This window comes from Ischnura elegans, chromosome 5 (genome assembly GCF_921293095.1).
Source record: "Ischnura elegans chromosome 5, ioIscEleg1.1, whole genome shotgun sequence".
NCBI classification, from domain to species: Eukaryota; Metazoa; Arthropoda; class Insecta; order Odonata; family Coenagrionidae; genus Ischnura; species Ischnura elegans.
The window spans coordinates 118651511-118670537 of NC_060250.1; the positions used below are offsets into that span (position 1 = coordinate 118651511).

Genomic DNA, 19027 nt, shown 5'->3' on the forward strand with positions numbered 1-19027 from the left:
AGCACTAAAAGGGAATACTGAAATCTAATCCTACTCTTGACCTCTCTAAAGTACACTGCCTTTATACTGGTCCTAAAATACCTATAGGGACTCAGATGTCTTCTTTGATGGCTATGCACATTTGACAATGTTCACTATGGCTTCCTCTTTCTTCAAACTCCCCATTTGCCATCAGCAAAGCCCACCGTGCCAGTGGTTCAGCGAGGGGGGGGGGGGTTTTGGGGATAAAACCCCCCCCCAGAGCTCAGAGAAAATTTTAAGTTAAATCCATTTCACTTATTTGGATCAGTACTACTTATAGAATAGCGTTAGGATTAATCAAATATTATCAGAAGGTCTTAAAACTCGCCATTTTGAACCATTATTCTTAAAATTTTTCTGAAGGAGGGCCCCCTGCAACGCCTGCTTACCCTGGTGGGTATGCAATACCCCACACCCCTAAGTATTATGTAGTTGTGCCAAAAACCCCCATAGCCTTGATTCTTAGCTGTGTCCCTGCACCATTCCAGACCTTTTATAAAGGTGGCTATAGCCATGCATGCTCAGGCACAAAGATATTTTGAACCTGGTTCGTGTTATGCTCACTTGAAATTTTTTGCTGTTACCCTATCAGAAAATGAATGCAGAGAATGCGACATTGTGCCAAGTATGCAAAAGTAATATACATATTCATCTTTGCAATGCTGAATTATTATTTATACTTCAGCTAATTTAGTTTAAAATGATGCACTGTCTGTATATAGTTCTATTCAATGAACTTTTTACTCTTTTCTTATGCCTCAAAATTTTTATTTTCAAAAATGTTCTTCCATCTTTCTTTATTTCAACAAAACCTTGAAGAGAAAAAATATTTTGGGCTTGTATGTACATTGATGATAAGTATATTAAAATAAAATCACAGGTTTTATGAATACAATGACACCCTATACATAAGTGGTACTTGGAAAACTATTTCTCCAGGATAATCAATAAAAATTAAATAAAAATACATACATGTTAAACATAAATATTGACATAATACAAACTAAGAAAAAACCAGATGTACTGATCATTCCAAATCACAGATTATCATCGTCTTAAAATATATTCATCACCACAATTTATCTTATATTAATAGTCCAATGTTAAACAATTTTCCACCAAGCTTTTTTTTGGAAAAATTTCCCATAAATCCCATACATAAATCCATTCAACGAGTTCTACTAAAACCTACGTTTGTAGCTGGTAGCACCAGTATTGCATAGTTCTCATTCATCAAAATCACTTACACAGTAAGAAGTCAGTCTGAACCAATAATTAGCCCAAGCAATAAATTCCATGCTATTCACACCAATATGCTTCACTAGTTATGCATCGTGTTTAAGCTTGGGAAATAATGTAGCAGGAACTTTATCCTCTACACAGCGCTTGCATGTTAATTTTTTAATGTTCACATCAATAAATTCTTAGCAAGCAACACTTTTAACCAAAATAGCAGATTTCAAAGTGAAATCTTATTATATCTTGGCTAGGGTATTCTAGATTTTAAGCATTAGTGTAGGGAAATACTATGATACGTGATACTTGAAAGCACAATGGATACATTTAGAATTTAGCATACAATCAGTAAAAATATGACAATTAGGTACACTGTTTGAGAAGTGCAGAGAACCACTATTTTTTAATGGCATCCTTAATGGCTCAGTAAAAAGCTTTATAAAATCCAACACCTCAATTGCCTCAATGAGTTGAAAAGAATGCCAACTATGAAGTTACCTTCATGTGCATGGAAAGTATCACAGTATATCAATTTATACCAAATTTTAAGAAATACACTTACTCTATGCAATCATATACACATTAAAATATATCAAGGCAGTCAGAATCTCAGGCCATGGGATGAAATGATTATTTGCATGATACAGTAAAAAAATCAAGCTTCAAAATCTTCAGAAATCTTGTGTTAAATGTCAAACACTAAAAAATAAATATGTATGCTTTGACTCTATGCATGAGGGGTTTCAGTGCTTTAGAATATGTAAAAGTTACTTTTCCTGGTGAATCCTCCTTTATCAATTTGCTGGTTTCAGTCATTCTCATAAGTAGTCAATTATGAATCAGGTGATTACCAATTTTGTGATGATTCTACTGCCAGAAGTTGACCATTGTATCAAATATACTCTTTGCTCTGGTAATATATTCTAGTAACACTGCCTTTTCTTATGCGTACATGTGAGAATGATTTGAAGGTAAAGTTAAAAATCGATTGATATAAATCTTCCACCGTTAATCTTGATTTAATAGTTAACAGATATCGGTTTAAGTATTGTTGAAAACATGTTGCTTCTACCTCATGAAGTTGTTTGTATTTATGTAAAACAAACAACTCCATGAGTCCGAAATCAGTCAGGAATCAAGCCCAAGTCTCTCAATATCATGACTCATTCATTAAGCAAAATTTTCAGTGAATATAATTCCACCATCAAATTTTTTTCAGCCCTCCTATTAATAGGAATATTAATTGGCAGTTAAGTGGGATATGAGAAATGTGATCTTATTTCATGAAAATTCTTCAGCTATTAAACCGAAACTTGAAGCTTGTACATGGTGAAAGGGCTCCATATTAGCAATAAAAGTAACAAAGTGTCTTTTGTTGCTAATATCTCCAGCTATGTCTATGAGGAAGTGGCTATACAAGTTGAACCAAAGCTATAAAGTTGAGCTATACAGCTTGTGTAGTAACCTCCTCTTGGGTGCCAGTTAGGTTCGTAACTAATCTGAAATATGTAGCAATAACCCTAAGTAAAAAAGGCATCGATCTCACTGCAAAATGCAGTTGTTTTCATAATTGATGTGGTATAAAATTTTCCCAAGTTAAACATGGCATTTTGGAAATAGTTTCTAGGAAAAGTGTACATGATTTTGTTTGGTAGTATATTGGATACTACAGATTAAATGTTCCATTCTCTCATAATGAGAATGGAAATTGCATTGCTCAGCGCTCTCATGCTTGTTCTGTTCAATTGTCTGTAAATTCATATTTAGCCACATTAAGAGCATACAATATCATAAGGAGTGCGTAACACAAGTAATTTGATGCCTAAGTCCAATATTTTATACAAACAAGTTGGATAAATAGACGAGCACCACGCAATCAGCAAAACACTGTGAATGTGTAGTTGGTAGAGCTTATCTCATATTCTGTCATGGGTACAAAAATATGAAAAGAAAAGTTTAAAAACTAATTTACTCGTATCATCATGTTTTACAACTTATAATTAATCTTGTTCGATTTATCACTCGGTAAAGGAGAGTGATCACTTTTTTGGGGGGTATCACTTGCTTTTTTATAAGAGGGGCCATTTCAAATCCCAGGTGAAACCTTAGGAGACCCCAATATTAATAATCCTTTCAGGCCAGGATGACACGGGGAAAGGAACAGGCCTCCTTCCCTGAATGAGTGGAAATCACATGCCATATGGCTTAATATGAGATGAGGTGTCCTTGCACTTATCTAAAGCCAAACTTAGGGCTGAAATATGTATGTAATAAGTGAAGGTTAAGTTCAAAATTTAATGTAATTCTACCAAGGGTGACATTCATTTAGAGGATACACTAAATTGAAGAGAGGGAATTTGTTTTACAATGGTTGATGGAAATTAGGCTAGTCAGTTATTGAGTTACTCTGCAATCATAACTGGTGAGATGTAAATTATTGAAGAAGCCCCATTTTCATGGCAACAAAGAGCAATATTCAGATTTTGAGGCAGTTCAATTAATATTCAAGAATCGGTGACAAATGTTTTTACTAAACTTAAAGGAACGAATGTTTTCAGTGTTTAAGAAAAATCAGCAGAGACATATGTGTTGAAGTAATAACCTAAAAAGTGCTGGAAAAATAACCTGAAAGTCCCTTTTTTTAAATTGAAATCAGTCAACTGTCTTATTGAAAAGTAAGGTGTTGAAGGGTTTGACATGTGTGGTGCATTAGAATGTTTTTGCATACAGCTGCAGCAGCATTTATCTGTGCAGCTTTCATAATGATTTTTGTTTCTAGCCTGACATCTGGTTTGGAAAGGATTTGGATGGCCAGTTGTTCCCTGTTGTATAATTATAAAATATTTATTCCAGAATGGCCAGAGACAAATATGATAAATGGCAATTGATAACACCTGGGTTTTGGAGAGTGAAAAGCATCTACTCCTCGAAATTGGTATTTTTCATAACAATTACACAGCAATGAAATTCATTCACATTGTAAATACCGTACATCATTAAAAAATAGGCTAATGAGGAAAGTTATTGATAACTGATAAAGTAAAAAGAATGAGTGGTAACATATAATGCATTGCACTTTGTGTCCGACAAGGTAGAGCTCCTGAATATTCATATCTTTCTTCCAGATCGTACTCTTGAGAGGGCCTTAAAATGTTGTCCTCTTCCACAGGACACTTCATCCACTTCAGAGCTGACAACTTCTGCACCTTATGCCTCACACGCATTTTGCGGTCATCAAATGCCCAGTATCCTTTGCCCTTGAAGAAGTATGTGATTCCTGCAAGGAATTTACAAAAGTAAGGTAAGCATTAAACCATGGGAAAAGAGGAAAGGTAGAGAGGAGAAGATATTATACCAACAAATAAAGCTTTACTTAACTTCAAGCACAACAATTCTTCAATAACTTTTGTGGGTACTTGTCAAGTTAGATATAAAAATTTTGGGCTGTCACAGTGTAAATTTTTTCCTTATAACGCATCAAATTTTGTTTCAACGTTTCGGAGTAAAAGCGACCAGCATCGGTAGGGAAATGTAGGGGAATGCAGGGGCCACCCAAAAACTGGTGCGGCGACAGAGCCCAAAATTTTTTATTTAATATTTGAGCACGATGCCATGAAAAACAGTAAAAATTATTGTCCTCTCAACAAATACCAGTGATTAGGATAAATCATTTTACAACTAATACAGTCATTTTGATATTATCAATCAAGACTCAGATCACTTTTTTGCTTGGTATTAGGTAATCCTTATTTAATTAGCTTCGTTGCAAATATTTTTTATATCATTATGACCACAAAGCAGAGGTAATAAATCCATTAAAATGTACAACACATCAGAGGCTACTTCTCTTTTTCATGTTACCATCTCATAAATCACCTTTTTAGTATTGCTCAAACATCTGCACTCTCTCCATATACTAGTTTGTCTACTTTTTAATCTTTAATGCATAATTTTTGTAAGCCTTGGCCTGAGATTCCTACCATAACTAACGCAAGAACCTAAAACCTAAGAAGTTGTAACATCTAGGATATAAATACAGGAAAAGACTTGGGGTAAATTTTTACCCCAAATTGGAGTACAAAGAGTGATTTAGATTTAATTGCAGTTGATTGAAAAATGTTGATTTTGACTTCTCAGCAAGCATTTTTTTTCTATTTTAAAAGGTGGAAAATAAAGGGCACTTTAATTCATTCCTTACTACTGACAAAAAAAGATAGTGCCCAGAGTGATGTCTTCTATGCAGTAAAACCATCATTGACAAAAGAGGAACTCTGTCGTCACTGTTTCCCTTAAGTATTCAGATAAACAGAGAAGAGTTTGGCCAAGAAGTAAGGTACATCAAAACCACTGTGAAATATGCCCCTGGAAAATGAATTGATGATTAAGAAAAAAGAAAAATATACATCACTTACCATCTGTATACTTAAAGACGCTATCTATATTATAGTCGACTCCTCTCCACATTTTCATATCCCGAGGGTAGTCAAGTTCGACCTTTTTCGTTGATTCATCAAGCCTGCAACACAGAGGAGATCCAAATGAAATACAAGTCCTTAAAAATACCTAATCTAATTGATTGGATAAAAGATGTAGATTGGTATTGTGAAAAATGTTTATCATTCAATATTAATCAATAATAAAGCCACCAAAGAGCTTTTTTTGGTACCCTGGTATTTTCGTCCCTCAGATTTGGGATCCAACTCAACTCTAAGGGACCATCCCTTACCCCAGCCACTGGACTATACCCTCAACCCCTTTTATAGCACAAATCCACTGCCAACTTATTGCGTGACCAGTGTTTTTTTTTCAACCAAACACTGTGTTTGATTTCCAATAATTTACTCTTTTAACACGTTGACCGCCATGCCAGTCATAATGACTGGAGTCGAGTGGCTCCCATCACGCCACGCAAGTCATAGTGACCAGCCTCCGAGGGACTGTTTCAAAGTTGATTTCTGACGCCGGAGTGACCTGAATCTCTTGCTAACGTATGGGCCATGACCGTTGTGGCGTCAGAATATAAATATTTATTTATTTTCATCGCCCCGAAAACAGCTCACTTAAGGCCTTTTACATCGAGACCTGCGATTAGTTTAAAGTAAAGTACAAAGACGCCTTTAATGTTTTATGATCCGGGGATAGTTAACGGAATGAAAAACACTAATGGCATCAGAGGACATACCTACTAAAAACATCATGGCGGTCAACATGTTAAAAATATTACTAAAATTTTTTAAGCATTGTGGAATTTTTAATGGGTTTCTAGTGTTAATTAACAACAAAGTTAGTAAATACATGGTAATTAGGCTGTAAGTCTGGAAGTACATTATTTTTATCTGAAGAAGCCTACAGCATGCAAGGGGAAGCATCGGTGGAAGTGATACAGAAATATGTGGTAAACACCGAAAAACAAAGTTTATTTAAATCTGTGGAAGTAACAAAACATGCTTCATTATAATTATGGATTCCTTCCACCGCATAGAATTCTCAAGCTTTGATTTAAATATGAATTTAATTACAAATGATAAAGATGTATAGAGCAAGCTCAATTCCAAAGTTACGCTAAATTATGTATACTGTTTGCCCAATATTCCCCACTAATGATGAAAATACGTGGCGGGAAAGATATATGGATAGAGGAATGTAGAAAATATGTTTCATAAACCGGGAGACGGAAGCCGCAAGTTTTCATCAGAGATTTTTCTACGCAGGTGAACGAATTCTGAAAATGTACATTTCCTTACTCTCCCCTCTATATGACGTTTACAGGTTCACGAAGTCTTAGTTTCGGGACCTAACAAAGAGAGACTTAAGGCATAGCCTCGAAATCTGAGAGCAGGTACCCGGACCCCTCGTCTAAAATTACCCCTCTTTGTAATAAAGGACCGCAGTCATTCAATTGTTCAATCAATCAGTTTTTTAAATAAATATTTGTTCCTTTCTCAAAAAATATAAACTAAGAATTGATTTCTTTGTCTTTTGAGCAGTGTTCACAATTTTTAAACAAAATTCTACGATAAATATTAACTTATATCTCGATTTCAGTGTAAACATCAACATGGAAATTGTTGCTGCAATAAATGTATTAATATTGATGGTAGAGCTTCATTCAATTTTCGGCAATTCTCAGAATAAAACGAGGAATCCAATGTCCGCAATTTATGTGGAAGCAACAATTATCCATACGGCTCATTCATATAAACAAAGCATGATGAACCGCAAACTAATGCCCCTGGTAGGGTTAAAAACCTCGAAAGGAGGGAGACCAACTACCCTCGTAGTCCGAAATAATGCCGAGTCCCCGCTAGGAAGGGTCCAAAAAGGTTGGTGCTGAGAGTGTTTGATATTCCGCGAGACCCTTCTTAACGAATGTCCAGCAAAAATGCTACATACAGAGGGGAGGAAGGGTCTCTTGGGGCTCAGTCCAGCAGTCACGGTAAGGAGAGAACTCCACCGTCTCGAAAGGGTTAAGTCAATAAAATTGGTTGTGAATAAAACTTTTGTCAACCTCATAAATGTTTTTTTGAGTATGACTTACCTCCAATACATTGTGCCACTGAATAAGTAAGTCTTAGAATTATGTCCCCAAACCATAGCACCATCTACTTTATCCAGGGAGGAAGGCAGGCCCAGGTCAGTCAATGGTCTTGGATAACCAGGCATAATGTTGTGGCCATTATACAAGTAATATTTATTACCTACAATAAAAAATTATATAAAATTAGATTCATTCATATGAAAAGTTACAGTCACCAACATTCTTCTTTGTTTTGGCTTCAGCAAAGTAGAAAAAGCATTAACTGGACCTTTGACTATGTATGCATATGAATAGCAGACATGTCAAAAATGCATTCATATTTTTGTTTTAAACAATTGATTTGGGGAATGTATTGGAAAATAATTTTTGAAAAACATTTTCATTTTTATATTGAAGTAAATGCAAATTTTACAATGTATGCATATGAAAGCAGTCTTTATCAATTGTAAATACCTTCATAGTTTTGTTTTAAAAATTTGATTTGAGATTTTTTTATTTTGATGGATTTTAATATAATTTTTATTGTTTCTGCTCAGTAATAATATTTGCTTGTCCTCATTTACTTTATAAGATGCAATATTTCAACTATAACTTTCATTCGTATTTTATTTATATTATACTATGTCAATTATTGCAAAAAATTGAAAAATTACCAATGAAAAATACAATCTTCTGGTCTTTCCTCTCATACACTGCATCGATGTGTGTAAAATCCTTAGGCAGGTCATAGAAGAATAACTTCATCTCAATTGGATGAATTTTAGTGTATGCACGGTCATTGATTCTCCAGAAATACTGAAAATAAATGAGAGATATTTTTCAACCTGTCTATGGAGTGAATGCATACCATTATAGCTCTTTTTAATCATAAACATGAATACCAATCTCTATTATTCCTGTTCTTAAGGAAAAACTTATAAGAACAGCCATTACAATCTGAGAAGCATTAATAAAAGTGAGGTTCTCCCCACGATTAAATAAATAAATAAAATCGGGCCCGCATTGAATGTTATTTTTTTACCTCTGTGTAGCTTCTGTACTATTTTTCAGTATCTTTCATGCTTTAACATACTTGTAAGTATTGAGAGCAAATAAAAAAAATAGTTTCTGAGAATGCATATTAGACATTATATAAATTTTTAAGTGCAAACCTAAAAATTCACCAAAAAAAACCCTGGCATTCTTCAGCATACCAGCCAAAATAGGCTGGCACTAAAAGGGGGAAAAACTGCACAAAACTTGAAAACAGAGCCTTGAGCCCTTAACACACTTCCAATTCAACCAAATTTGTGCGTAAACACTCAACTATAAATTACTTCATTCCTCTAGGTCTTTATTGAAAAAAATAATGCTACTGGATGCCAACCATCATTCTACTGAAGAAATAGTTGGAGTGGCATTCAGCCTTAAAATTGAGTTACGATGTTGCTAAGCTGCCTCCCATGTCTTTTCTGAAGTTTGATTCCCTATTCCATTATTATATTATGCCATTTTTCAACCAGGTATTTTTCCTTCCATGATTGGAACTTTAGTTAACAAAACATGGAAGAAAAGCAAATGGCACAAATGAGTACAGCACTTGCATTTTCCAAACATCTTCATCCTACTTCGAAATCGATCACCCCCACACGAATGTTTCCATTATTTTGACTAGGGTCTTTTCATTAGTCAAGTCTGTAAATTTTTTCTATGAACTTTTGTTGACTGGAATATTCATAACACTCTTACACTCTTTCCTAGAGTGAATTTTTAGCTATTTTTTTCTATAAACTAGTTATCATACTATAACCATTTCAACTAGAATACATTAGGGACAGCTTTTGCCACTAATGGTTTCCAATGAAAAAAAATATGCTGTCAATCATTAACACTTTTCAATTCAACTTACCCTATCCTTGAATATAAATAGCTCTCCTCTTATCATAGAAATGGCATCATAGTTTGTGTCACATGTGTCCGGTTTTTCATCTGAAGGCTCTCTCGTTGGATGATGATGATGAGGATAATGTGACCTTGGAGTTGTGTGACCGTGAGCCGTTCTGTGTGTTGGTCTGTGAGTCCGAGGTGCACGAGTCGTTGCCGGAGTAGGAGGAGGAGGTACCCATGGTTTTCTGGTTGCATACGGCCGCTCTTCTTTTGCTCCTGAAACATAGGACATGAAGATTGATTATTATTGAAGAGTACTTTGAAGTAGTCTCAACAATTGTTCACATCCCCACTACTAGGAACTAAAAAATCCCTCAGCATTAATAAATCCACATTTAGGGCTGAACAAAAGATTTCGTTAAAATTCACATATGTATTATATGCATTGCAAAAGTATTGGCTTGGCACTGCACTGGGTGCTATATGGCACCCATTGGCATTGATGGGTTAAGGAGCAAGGAATAAATACATGGAAAGGTGAGGAATTGGATTGAAACAGTGATAGGCTGAGAGACAATTGCAGTCACCCTCTTTCTACAGTCATGGGGCGACTCTGGCTGGCTCCACAGAAGCTTGATGTCCTACTTTCGGATAAGACTTGCTCACTGATTGGAATGTATCTTGTGGATGATACTATTCTCGATTCCACCAATTGAAATATCAGTTTATTTCATAGAGTAAAAGTTAAATAATTCAATATGGCACCGAAATATGATATGGCACAAAGATTGAAAAAAAGGGATCATGGGAATTAAAAAAAGGAGGCTATTATGCTGAAAAATTCATTAGAGAGACAATTCAATTCAACAAATATGTTTAATTACAGCAGGGGCGCAACTAGGAATTAAGGCTGGGGGGGTTTAGGTGCAACTAATACCGGGGTGTGTGGGGGTATGGAATACCCACCAGGATAAGCCGTACCTATGTGCGAGATTAATAAATTGCAGAATTTTAACTCATTCGAGATACACACTCAATGCTTTATATCATAGTATGCCAAAATAAATACTTACCATATAGTTGTTGAATTCCGTATTTGTCATCATCAGGAAGACTATATTTTCCTCCTTTCATTGATCCTTGGTACCATGGATACATTAGGGCTCCTTCAGTGCTTGAATGTGAGAGTCCAAGGGAATGGCCAAACTCATGGGCAGCCACCATAAACAGGCTTGTACCAGCTACAAAAAAGATAGACAATCATAAATAACTATAGTGAATGTAATAGTGAATTGAGAGATCTGGCGGCACATTCCCACCTTCGCTAGATTCCAACCAACTGTCCCAACCATGCGTCACATCCTGCCTTGAAAAGCCATGTATATACCCACCCGTCCACCAATGAATAGGCAGCCGAGGAGGCATAGGGAGGCAGGACGGTCAGGGAAGGACGGTTGGTCGGATTTTCAGTGGTGGGAATATACCGCCAGGTCAAATACCATGACTGATCCTTTATTATCTTTATAAAGAGTGTTACAATCTCAGAAACATGATATAATAAACCTTTACCCTTTTTTAAAGCATATACAACCGATTGGTTTTCACAATTAATGTTAATGTTTACAAATTTAGGCAGCACAGCCATTGCATTAAGCGCTGCCATCAATGCCGCCCAAGCCTCAGCCTCGATTATTGAGAGCTCATCTGGCAACACCCAGACTTTGTTCTGATTTTTTATGTTAAAATTTCATGTTTGTCACTGCGTCACAATAAATTGGCAGAAATGCTGTATATGAGTAACTCCTTAAATAAATAACTATAGGTAAGGATAATTTAAAAAATGTGCTCTTGCATTAACCCTCTTGGTGCTACCCTTCTTCCTAGGGTACTGGAGAGGAATGGGGAGGGTATTTTCATGAAATGTAGCTGCCACAAGGGAAAAAAACAATACAAAGCTATTTTATTACATATGAGATTTTTTAAAATTGATGAGGTTAAACTGGTTGATATTGACAAAATATTTTTACGTCTATTGAAATAAGTTATAGTACTGTAACTATAATATTGTAATAAGTTAAAGAAAATTAAATAATGAACTACGCTAGAGCTGATGTATTAGCCTGCTGAACTAAAAGGGTTAAGAATTTTTTTCAAATTTTTCCACCTAGAATCTCGGTTATTACAATGGCACTTGAGGATTTTCTCCTCATTTGTGATGGTAACTGCTATGATAACTTTCTTAACCTTGGCTAATGTAATGTCTCCCAAAAAATCTCTTTTAGATATTTTGTGCATACAGACACTTTCTAAAGATAATATTTAATAAAAAATAGGAATTCACATTTATGTCAACAATTGAACAAAAAAAATCTATGGTAATTTAATTTCTTAGCATAGAACATATTTGGGACAACATGAAAGAAAAAATGGTTGCCATGGGAAAAAATCTGCTGAAGCAGGAATCAAACCATGGGACTTTGGCTTTCTGAAAAAATTGAACAGACTCCAGGTTCTCTCAAGTTTCCATGATACGCATGGCATTTCCTTTCAAGGTAATTATTTTTAATTCACCGCCATCCACACAGCAGTTCAAAAATACATGCATCAAAAGATGAAAAATCTTGATAGATGAATATTTTACCTTCTTCACCCATGACCTCCATATCAGATTTGAGGAGCCAAACTTCATCATCATCAAAGTGAGCATCGCCACCTTGCCCTGATGCAGGGAAAAAGGCGTGAGCCAGGATCCTGCCTCGGCCATCAAACGGGAAACCATCCCCATGATAATCCCTGAAAAATTAGAAAAAAAAATTATTGGTAAAAAACAAGGGGCCACAAATTTTTAAGCACGGAGCCGGGAAGGTCTCCTGGAAGTGATAGCGATGTGGCCTTCTGATTTGAGCCCTGAAACTGAAATAATCCATTAGGTCAGGGATAAGATTGTCATGAGTTTTCCCCTTATTTGCAAAACTATACAGGCTCTTACAAAAAGGATTAACATATTCCAAATACTTGGCCATATATACAATTAGCCCTAAGTCAGAAAAGACACAAACAAAAGTATGAAATCATCTACAAGCCAAAATCTAGTTGCGGATTGGTGTAAATTTGCTCTGTGAATTAAATGTACTTTTTACACATGATCCTTTTGTCTAAATATTATGAGAACATCATTCCTTTCAAATTAAAAAAAAATTTAAAAAACCACCGCTGAGAATAATGTCACGATAAGAACACATTCCCACAGTAAGTATGAGGTTTCCTGGCATTTTCTAGAAGTGTTTTCGGAATGTTTTATAACTTTTTTATCAAATTAAATTTTGGACATCACTTATGATAGTCATACGCCAGATGACTGTAAGACATTGAGCATCCGTTGATGAAACGGGTCTTAAAATCGAAATGATGTGCCAATGAATGTTCTCTACAATCTGTACTAGTTCTGTAGTAAATAATATTTTTGGGAAACCTGAAGAAATTTTTCTAGGGTGATAAAACTATGCATAGCCCCCTTCCCTGGCAATAAGAATACAATAAAATACACACAAAATTCAAATCATTAAGGTAATTTTATTAAAAAATAATGAGGAATGAAGTATCACACTTAATGATGGAAGCTAGAGAAATGTTGATGAAGAACCTACACAAAGATGTACTTGATCACCTTGCACACATGAATATCCATGATTAATCATCTTAAGGAATTGAGCAAAAGATGATCACACAAAATATAAGTTTTAATTATTAAAATAAAAATAAGGTAACGTTTCACATTTTTCTAATACACAGTGTTAATCAGAAATTATATTGGGATTTCTTACACCTGATGATCTAAAGAAGTTTGGTTTTGAAAAAAGACATTGAGCCTTGCACTTAAATTAGGGATGATATGCGAAAGATCCACATAGAAAAAATCATTTGCCTTTACCAAGAATGATTTTTTCTCTGTGGATCTTTCGCACCATTGTGCATTGCGGGTGACTCCCGTAAAAGTTATCACCGCGGCTAGTCCTGGTATACTTTAAACTAGGGATGATATACTGTTTGAAGGTGGCCAAATACACACTTACCGGCTGAATTCAATCACAATGTCAGCATTTTCGTGGTTGACCATCTGGAAAGTCAGTTTAGAGTGTTCAGCCCATATTTCCAAGGCTTCCTTCAGCTCACGTTGAACCGCTCGAGGATCAAGGGACTTTGTCTGCATGCGAGGAGGATGTTTTAAGCTGCAATGAACAAGGAGAGAGCATTGTTAATAGAGTACACATTATCAGATTTACACTATGTTAAATCTTAAGAAAGCATTATCCAAAAACGTTAAAATTTATTGGGTATATGGATAATATGTATTTTCAATAATTAACTCATACCGTAACTTTTCATTGATTAAATAATTTATTAGTCCCTTTAAGGATAATCTTTGTCAAATTTAGTAAGAAATTTTAGCACTTTTCTCTAGTTTTTCATTAGATTTTGAAACATGGGCATTTTTCCTAGTCTTATGCAAAATCTGAGCTTTTATTCACTACGAAGTTACACTAATTTAACACCAAAAATAAATCAACAAAATTCCTATTTTTTCGAAAGCGATTGGGGATATCCATATAAACAATAGGGTGGTTCCCTATTATTTTTTGTTGCCTAAATCGAAGGATTACTACTCCTGGAGTACGCATTTCACGCTTTCAGATTTTTAAATGACGGAATCTATTTTTCGCGATTAAATGAAAAGTGAAAAATTTCAAGCGCGAGAAAATGCGACGGCTAATAATGAATGCTGGGAAAAACCCTTGTCATTCTGGTTCCCACTGCCGTCGTGTGAGGTGACCTTGGGGCGAGGATATGTCCGCTACTACAATGCAGGCTGCTAGAAGGTAGAGCGCTTGGCTTAAATAAGGATTATTAACATGGGCGTACCCAGTGAGGGGCAGGAGGGGGCAGCTGCTCACCCCCCCCCCCCCCGTAGAAGTAGAAGTAGTAATCTCAGACGATGTATAACTCCTATCCTCTCGTGTAGAAACTAGGTCCCTGCGACGTCACGTGGATTGGCATCGCATGGGCGCCAATCTGGCTTGTTTCAAATGAGGTTAAAATTGGCCATTAACATTAGTCTAAACTGGGATTTCTAAAACCAAATAATTTGCATAATATGAATACACTGATGTTGGGTGGCGAATCGCAATCAATGCCTTTCGTTTCCTTTGATTAAGGAAACTACCCTGTTTGTTAGAATTGACAAGTTTAAATCAATTTATCTAACCACGAATTTGTTTCTCCATAATGTTATCTTTCAAACTAGCGACACACATCCACATATTGACGCTGAACAAGAAATTACTCTGCGCTCAGGGGCGGTCTGGCCAGGCCAGCTGATCGGCAATCGACGAGGGCCCCGACCTCAGGGGACCCCCACAACGTTCGCGTCTATCGTGAAGGGTATATGAAAGGTGGAATAAAACAACTTCAGATTACTTGAACTAAAAACTTGTTGCAGTCATAAAATTATAAGTTTTTATTAGTTGTTTTATGTACAACATACACATAGTGTCAAAAGATTATATTTAAAAAAATAAGATAAAGATATTTTGGATTCCAGTGCTGTTTCAAGGAACAAATTCAATAAATAAATAATAGAAGTATTATACATCATTAAATTTTATCAGATTTGAAAAGCTCGCTTTTCATAGTATTTTCTTCTTGAGAAATTGCTGCTATTTTAGTATTAGCTTTTATCTTGTTTTTAAGAGTCAGAATAACGTCAAAACAAATTTCCGGGCATGCGATTTCCTAATATTTTCCCGGAAAATCCCCCGTAAGGAGAACCCCGTCATGAATCCCAGCCAAGCTCGCACCCCCCCCCCCCCCTCCCATTCACGCCACACCGCATTTGACTGCACGGATGGTGTTTCAGGGCTACGCAGAAAACAGAGCTAAATTCTTACCTCGGCTACAGAGAAACTAAGAAAACACAAGACGGAAAGGTTAAAATTGTTGAAAGGAGATGGCAACTGGAAAATAATGTTTGCTGTGCCCCAGGAAAAGAGACCCCCACCCTCCATTGGATTCCCTCTCTCTCTCTCGAACGGAAGATGATTGTGTATGCAAGAGGAGAGCGCGCGGGGCGAAACCGAATCCAAAGTGCAAACTGCGGAGCGCGCCACGGCCAAGAGACACTTTTCCCACACATACAATTTTGATCAAACGGAGGGAAAAGGTCCCATGTGCTTAAAGGGAAAGACTGCTTAAGCCATGTGCAGATGGTTAGATATCAATGGCCACAAAATGGTAGACCAACAGGGCATTTAGTGCTTTCCTGCTCGACGTAAGTTTGATGGCCTTTCTCCAAGATTGCTAAGCTTAGTTTAAGTAATTGATAAATTGAACACTTCACAAAATTTTCACTAAAAAAATGATTTAGCGAGTCAGCTCGATTCCATACTGCGCTGCAGCGTCATCATCATGTTAGCAGAAAAAAAAACGTGATATTAAAATACACTTCGTTACTTCCACAAAATACTCGCAGTATCTATAGCGGGGTACCTATCTATTAAGTCGACTATGAGAGTGTAGGTATGGTGGTTGGTCACACGCCGCTGCAGGAAAGAAAGACTTATACATTTATGCGTATTTTAGAAAAGTCTAAACATTTTGCAACGGCAATTTTTTAAAAGTAGTAAGTAGGATACGGGCAGATTACGAAACATTGATTTCTGTTCATTATCAGATAGAGACACTGAGAAGTTCACAATTTTAGTGGATATAAATCAAAGAGGATGCCGACTTTAAGTTAGTATATATCACAAAATAAGATTTATAGACAGTAGCCAGACATCATTTATTAACAACAAGGAGCAGAAATACAGGAACAGTACCTACTATTTTAGGTATGTATTGTGACAAAAAAATAGAAAATTTAAGTAAACTAGTTACATAAATTTATCGTGGCATAGTATTATAATTCACATTTTGGGGTGATTTTCCATCGTTCGATCTCATTTCGGAGACCTGATGGTTAGGAAATACTCCACTGGAAAGAACTTTTCCAGACCCCGCTGAAAAAGATTTTTTTCGTCATCCGAGTTCATAGCACCGACCCTGCGGATGATTTCAACGAAATTATGATGTTTATCAACCGTTTTCATTATAATGATATGTAGTATGCGCGTCATGCGGCGCTTGCACCATTTTCCAAGTAAATTCAAGATTCGAAAATACCAAAAATAGTCTTCTTAGCATTTTTGGTTACTTGTGGTCGATAGTAAAGCATCCACTGCGTTGACCCTTCAAAAAAAAAAAACGAGCCTTCCTTTTAATATTTCAGGAATTCCTTGGGAAAACATTCAAAGATCGTATGAACTGGGAACCTATGGTGGAATCTCTCTTGGGAGTAGAGAGGGGGGTATAAAACCTTTTATGAAGTTGACCACCAGGGAAAGAAGTCGGATGGGAGACTCCATACCTCCGTGAGGCGGCTTTTTATAAAGCCGGACCCAGTGAATTATTGAAGAACCAAAACAGTGCACAAAACTGTCTTGATTATCTAAGATGATTCAGGCTGATGTAGCAGGTACAGAAACAGAAAACTAGCATTTAAAAACGCGGGAGTGTAGATGGGGACTGAAATTTGAGAAGTCACTGAGAGTTGCAAACAAAAGTCATGCTGTTTCGTTTCCAAACTGCTTAATAGCACCTCTTCCCGGAATTGATACAGTAATATTTACTACCGGACCTGATTTTTCATACTTTTATTATAATTATTCTGTCTAAACCGCGATCAAATTTTGCAGTTCTGACCACAGACTTAGAATAATCTTTAGAGTAAGTTTCTGACACTGCCCATGGAGATCAGAATGTGAAAGCGAATGCTAACATATAAAATGCAATCGATGCATTTTTACAGTAGCTAACAAAAGTCCTATAAAATTAATTTATTAATTTGTTTTCCAATCAGGACCAATGAAGAATGATGAAGATCAAATGGGTAGATCGCAGGAGTTACGCGGAAGTGAGAAAAGTCTTTTGAAGACCATTAGTAGAAGACTGGTCGATTTCATCATGAGACATGATAGAATAATCGTTTGAGAACAGGTGGAATAAAATAACGGCAGAGGTACGTCGCGTATGGATGAGACACTTGAATTTGAAGAGGATGGAGAAGGATGAAAATCAGAGGAATTATGTGAGAATTAAAAGATCAGTTCAAACGAGAACTGAGTGGAGAGCCGCGTCAAACCAATCTTAGGATTGAGGGCTGTTGATAACGATCCGGACCTATAAGCCACCAAGGGAGTTAACGATAAAAAGATAAAAAATTAAATTTATAATTAAACTATCATTTACACTAATCATGTGTTATAAAAAACATGGTTAGCTAATGACAGATTTTTTATTGATTTGCCTTTAACAGGTTAAAAGGTTTCGGTGAGGAGGAAGAGAGAGTTCAACGCCTGAATATTGTACCCTGATCACGCCACAGGATAAACTTATTATTACTTGTCCATGAAGAGTTCAGCGGTGTCGGCACCAGCTATCAATATTTTCATTAGGCTCGTGGAATCCTGGAAAGACACCCCAATGCAGTGTTTCCTTGTGAATTATCCTGCACTACGTCATCAATCAAGTTTGGGTTACATTGCGTCGGAATGCTGGCAGGACGTCGATTTATTCTAATTTCTTGTGATATTCCCAAGAACCATGGGCGTACCCAGAGGAGGACAGGAGGGGGCAGCTGCACCCCCCCCACCCCCCTAGAAGCAAAAATAAATTTAGTTGAAATCGAAAGTTTTGAACAAATTTTAGTTTGATGAAAAATGATATAACTATAAGACATTATGACAGTGAACATTAAAGTAAAAATCATTATTTATCCAAGCAAATAATAATAAAAACTAATAAATTGCTGTCATAATTTTATCAAAATTTTGGTTTCATTAACCTTTTCCGTGCTAAAATGTTACATCATGAACGACCACGGCTTTCCCCGCCCCCTAGTTTTGACCCTGGATCGCCCTTGCCAAGAAGTCCAATGCAGTGGTAATTGCCGACCGGCCAACACCAATAAATCCTAAGATTTACGACTGCTTATGATAATGGCGCATGGAGATATCAACGAGTGGTACTATACGCGCTACTATTGCTTATGTTATCAATTGCCACTTCAGCACTCAATCCGCTATCAGGATTGAGAGGGAAGAGGAATATCATGCATTGCCCTTAGGAGTGTGTAAGTGGTGAGTGACGTCACCAACTTCCTGCTTCTTTTTCCGCGAAGAAATAACGGGGAACTTCTATGTTTCGCAACATATAACACAAAAAGAAGGCAACGGTTTAATATACGGAGAGATTATTGCTTTTTATACTGAC

At 36.3% G+C, this 19027-nt stretch overlaps 1 protein-coding gene across 2 annotated transcripts in view; it reads right to left on the bottom strand.

The window, feature by feature from the left end:
• Positions 1 to 1160: 1160 nt before the first annotated feature.
• LOC124159473 (matrix metalloproteinase-2-like) overlaps positions 1161 to 19027 on the bottom strand; it is a 764180-nt gene continuing 746313 nt past the window's right edge. For both annotated transcript variants that reach the window (XM_046535299.1, XM_046535298.1), the window contains 8 exons: positions 13735 to 13890; positions 12303 to 12454; positions 10735 to 10902; positions 9684 to 9937; positions 8449 to 8590; positions 7796 to 7955; positions 5670 to 5773; positions 1161 to 4534 (listed from right to left, as the gene is read on the bottom strand). In XM_046535299.1, the coding sequence (XP_046391255.1) occupies positions 4266 to 4534; positions 5670 to 5773; positions 7796 to 7955; positions 8449 to 8590; positions 9684 to 9937; positions 10735 to 10902; positions 12303 to 12454; positions 13735 to 13890 (1405 nt within the window). In that variant the 3' untranslated portion in view covers positions 1161 to 4265. The remainder of the gene's footprint in view (positions 4535 to 5669; positions 5774 to 7795; positions 7956 to 8448; positions 8591 to 9683; positions 9938 to 10734; positions 10903 to 12302; positions 12455 to 13734; positions 13891 to 19027) is intronic.